The sequence below is a fragment of the Gekko japonicus genome, unplaced genomic scaffold, assembly GCF_001447785.1.
Source record: "Gekko japonicus isolate JY-2015 unplaced genomic scaffold, Gekko_japonicus_V1.1 scaffold653, whole genome shotgun sequence".
NCBI lineage: Eukaryota > Metazoa > Chordata > Lepidosauria > Squamata > Gekkonidae > Gekko > Gekko japonicus.
In genome coordinates, this window is record NW_015171524.1 from 387,491 (window position 1) to 392,809 (window position 5,319).

At 47.4% G+C, this 5,319-nt stretch overlaps 1 protein-coding gene across 1 annotated transcript in view; it reads right to left on the reverse strand.

Annotated features, from left to right (window-relative positions):
* Window positions 1-5,319, reverse strand: part of FAM189A1 (family with sequence similarity 189 member A1) — an 82,376-nt gene that overhangs the window by 31,192 nt on the left and 45,865 nt on the right. The window contains exon 3 of the mRNA XM_015419496.1: window positions 3,716-3,823. Within this exon, the coding sequence (XP_015274982.1) occupies window positions 3,716-3,823 (108 nt within the window). The remainder of the gene's footprint in view (window positions 1-3,715; window positions 3,824-5,319) is intronic.

A 5,319-nucleotide genomic window follows, 5' to 3' on the forward strand; every position in this document is an offset into this window, starting at 1 on the left:
GCCTCCCCTCCCCTCCAAGGGCCAGCTTGCCCGGGCTCCCCGCAGCCGCAGGGTGCCCGGGCAAGCCAAGGGAAGGCAGGGGGTGTGGCCTAATATGCGAATGAGCTGCACTGTCAGGGGCATGGCCTAATACGCTAATGAGTATCTGCCATTGGGTGTGTCCTATTATGCTAATGAGCTCCTGCTGGGCTTTTTCTACAAAAAAAGCCCTGCTCTCCCCATAACAGACCAACATTTACTGGTGGTCCCCGGCCCAAAAGACATCCATCTGGCCTTGACCAGGGCCAGGACCTTTTCATCCCGGGCCCCAACTTGGCGGAATGAGCTCCCACTAGAAATCAGGGCCCTGCGGGACCTTTTACAGTTCCTGTAAGACGGAGCTCATCCACCCGGCCTTTGAGTGAGGCCGCGGACGTTAAATATCATCTGGCCCCTCCTGTTACCTCTCTGTTACCATCTATATTATGGTCCTCAATTTTCGATGACACACAATGATAGCCACCTTGGTCTACCCAAGGTAGGGTATCCATAACCTGGAATTTCTTTTCGGATCCAGCCCTTCTGTTTTTATTGTCTAGCACCAGGGCACCACGGAAATAGCTGTAGTTTATTTGCCATCGTCTAAGGGTTAAGTTGATCGTTTCATCTGATTTTGTTGTTTTATCCTAATGTTGCAGCCCGCCTTGAGCTCACTTGTGGGAAGGGCGGGATAGAAACGGAATTAATTAATTAATTAACTAATCAAATAATGCACGAGCGCACGAAGCTGCCTTTCACTGAATTAGCTATGCACACAGGGGACACGGCTATGAATAGTTAACTTAAACAAGGTCATACCATGCAAAAATATGTGATAAACAAACTCATATGATTATTAAGGTTACAAGTGTACTTTATCCCAAATATAATAGTAAATAAGATATAATATGTATACAAGTACATATAAACCAAAAATTAGAATTCAGTCTCTCAAGATGTCCATTCCAAACGCTTGAAAAATCTGACACAGGAATGATTCTCCTGCTGGGTAAGAAAGTTCGCCTCCTCCCGACTTCATTAGGGTGATGACGCTTGTACCAAATGAGGATCCACACCCAGCAAGCTAGCGATAAAAGCCGTTCCGAGACTCTCTTTCTCAAAAGCTAACGATCCTTTTCTTCAAAGCTGATGACCCGTCTACAGTCGAAATCCTATGTATAAACATGCAACAGACTACGTATAGTGCTCATCTTTATAATGTTAAAAAAGGCACCCGATTCCGATAAGACCGCTCACAATTTTCACAGGTAATAAGGTACATTAATGACGAAACGCCAGCTGCCTCCAGATTTCAGTTCTTCAGCACTGACGTACTGGAGGCAGATGCGTTCCGTCATTAATGTACCTTATTACCTGTGAAAATTGTGAGCGGTCTTATCGGAATCGGGTGCCTTTTTTAACATTATAAAGATGAGCACTATACGTAGTCTGTTGCATGTTTATACATAGGATTTCGACTGTAGACGGGTCATCAGCTTTGAAGAAAAGGATCGTTAGCTTTTGAGAAAGAGAGTCTCGGAACGGCTTTTATCGCTAGCTTGCTGGGTGTGGATCCTCATTTGGTACAAGCGTCATCACCCTAATGAAGTCGGGAGGAAGCTAACTTTCTTACACAGCAGGAGAATTCTTTGGAAAGTTTTACTACGCTTGAAAAATCTGACACAGGAATGATTCTCCTGCTGGGTAAGAAAGTTCGCCTCCTCCCGACTTCATTAGGGTGATGACGCTTGTACCAAATGAGGATCCACACCCAGCAAGCTAGCGATAAAAGCCGTTCCGAGACTCTCTTTCTCAAAAGCTAACGATCCTTTTCTTCAAAGCTGATGACCCGTCTACAGTCGAAATCCTATGTATAAACATGCAACAGACTACGTATAGTGCTCATCTTTATAATGTTAAAAAAGGCACCCGATTCCAATAAGACTGCTCACAATTTTCACAGGTAATAAGGTACATTAATGACGGAACGCATCTGCCTCCAGTACGTCAGTGCTGAAGAACTGAAATCTGGAGGCAGCTGGCGTTTCGTCATTAATGTACCTTATTACCTGTGAAAATTGTGAGTGGCCTTATCGGGACCAAGTGTCTTTTTTAACATTATAATGATGAGCACTATACGTAGTCTGTTCTATGTTTCTACATAGGGTTTCGTTTGTAGACGGATCATCAGCTCTGAAGAAAAGGATCATTATCTCTTGAGAAAGAGAGTCTCGAAACGGTTTTTATCGATAGCTCGTTGGGTGCGGAGCCTTACTCGCTACAAGCTTCATCACCCTAATGAAGTCGGGAGGAAGCTAACTTTCTTACACAGCAGGAGAATTCTTTGGAAAGTTTTACTACGTCAGATTTTTCAAGCATTTGGAATGGACATTTTAGAGCAGGGGGTGTCAAACATGCGGCCCGGGGGCCAGATCAGGCCCAATCAGAGCTCAGAACTGTGAAATGCGGGCTTCTATCAGGCCTGCAGTGGAACTGGCCATCTCCTGCTTCCAGTTCTGCTGCTGCTGCTGCTGCATCATCGCTTCCTTCGCCCGACTCTCTTAATCACTCAGCCATTTCATGTTTTAACCTGGGTCCTGGACTCAGAAGTCTTGAAATGGAGATGAGCACCGCAACCCTAGAGTTGGACTCAACTGGCTTTTCGAGCAAGGAAACCTTTACCTTTTATATGTATTAGATCTTATTTACATTTAGTATTACATTTGGGATAACCTTTATAATTATATGAGTTTATTTATTTATTACATATTTTACATATTTATAACCTTGTTTAAGTTTTTCTGAATTAGACCCTCGGTCCATCAAGGTCAGTATTGCCTACTGACTGGCAGTGGCTCTCCAGGGTCTCAGGCGGAGGTCTTTCACACCACCTCCTTCCTGAGCCTTTTAGTTGCCAATGCCAGGGATTGAACCGGGGACCTTCTGCATGCCAAGCACAGGCTTTTCCACTGAGCCATGACCCCTCCCCTATAATACATGAACACATGAAGCTGCCTTATACTGATCAGACCCTTGGTCCAGGCAAGCCCAGCTGTAACTATAACACAGAGCCAGTGAGTATGATGTATACAGAGAGACACTGGGAACGTTTGCTGACCAATCAGAGCTCAGAACTGTGAAATGGTAAAATAAGGGAAAGGAGAGCCCGTGTGCTGTCATTGTTTCAGTTTGGTGTAGTCGTTAAGAGCGCGGACTATAATTGGGGAGAACCGGGTTTGATTCCTACTTCTCCATGTGCAGCCAGCTGGGTGGCCTTGGGTCAGTCACAAGTTCACTCAGAGCTGTTCTCTCAAGAGCAGTCCTCGAAAGAGCTCTCTCAGCCCCACCTACCTTACAGGATGTCTGTTGTGTGGAGGAGAAGGGAAAGGAGATTGTAAGCCGCTCTGAGACTCCTTTGGCTAGTGAAGGGTGGGGTACAAAACCAACTTTCCTTCTTCATTGAGTCCACTCTTCCAAGCAGCCATTTTTTCTGATTTCTGCAGTTTGGCGATCAGTTGGAATTCTGAGAGTTCTCTGGGTCTCCCCCAGAGGTTGGTAACCCTAGGCTGTCAGAGGGATCCTTCCTTCCCACATTCTGAAAACCGAGCCCTGGGCAAGCGCCCCCCCCCTATATATTGCCCCGGTCCACAGAGGCAAAAGAACGCATAATTACCGAGGCTCATTGACATTCACTCACCATTTGCAGGACATCAGAGGAGACCATTTGCATGCAGCACATAGCCGTGGCCAGAGCGCAGACAATCGTGGAGACGATATTGAGAGCGCACACGGTAAACAACAGGTCCTGGGCAGAAAAAGAGGGGGAGAGAGGGAGAGAGAGGAGGCAGGACGTCACTGCTTATCACAGCAAAACAGACCAAGAGGACAAAGAGGTTTTTTCGGCTGATTGGGTAATAAACGCTGTCAAACAGTTATCTCCTCCATGCGGGTCTCTATTAGGCCTGTCCCGTTCCCCCCGGGGCACAACCCTTTCTCAGCTCTGGCTGCACATATAGACACATAAAAGTTTGCCGGGGAGGGGGGATTAGAACATCTCCCCCCCCCCTGTGCCCCAAATATAAAATGCATCTGTTTTGTACCAGTCTGAAAGTTTGTTCTAGCAACACCAGAGGGTCTCTCTACGAGGGGCCCTTCATTAAAAAGGAGTGAACGAAGCATCCGTTCGGAGAGCCTGGGGTCCCAGCAAGACTGAACTTTCGCAGCCAAAGGATTCGCCCAATGCACACTTTCCCTCACAGTGGGCAGACAGCAGAGGGCTATGCAACGCTCCCTCTACGCTGCCGAGTCTTGTGAGCAAAAATCCTACTTTGTGAGCTGCTGGCATAAAAGTGGTGAGCGAGCGATTTGGCTGCTGCATAAATCAGTTTGCTCTGGAGCCACCCTTCCTGAGTTAAGGCAGAAAGGTGTGAGCCGGAGGCTGACTATCGATCTATCTATCTATCTATCTATCTATCTATCTACCTACCTACCTACCTACCTACCTACCTAATGGGATTTCTATCCTGCCCTCCCCTGCAAGTGGGCTCAGTAAACAAAGGGGGGGGGGAGGAAATAAAAATAATTTCCATAATAATTCCAATTTAAAATCTAAAAACCAAACTAATTGATACATGATACATCATAAGAACACAAGAGATGCCAATGTTGGATCAGGCCAAAGGCCCATCCAGTCCAACACTCTGTTGTCACACAGTGGCCAAAACCCAAAGGCCATCAGGAGGTCCACCAGCGGGGCCACAACTCCAGAAGCCCTCCCACTGTTGCCCCCCCAAACACCAAGAATACAGAGCATCACTTGCCCCAGACATAAGAACATAAGAGAAGCCATGTTGGATCAGGCCAGCAACCCATCTAGTTCAACACTCTGTGTCACACAGTGGCCAAAAATACCAGGGGCCATCAGGAGGCCCACCAGCGACGAACCCTAAAAGCCCCCCCAACCCCCCCCCCCCCCCAAGCACCAAAAACCATCTCCACCTGCCTCCTGAAGATTGACAGGGAAGGGGCCAGGCGCATCCTCCCCGGGGAGGTTGTTCCATAATTATGGGGCTGCCGGAGAAAAGGCCCTGTGTCGTGAGTCCACCAGATGAGTGTCTTTGTTTGGTGGAACAGTCAGATGGGCCTCTCCCTGCCGTTTTAATTCCTGGGATAAGAACATATGGGAGAAGGCGGTCCTCCTGATGCCCCAGTCCCAAGCCATGTCGGGGTTTAGATTTCAAGACCAGGGCTCTTTTGGTAGAAAAAGCCCAGCAGGAACTCATTAGCATAACAGGCCACACC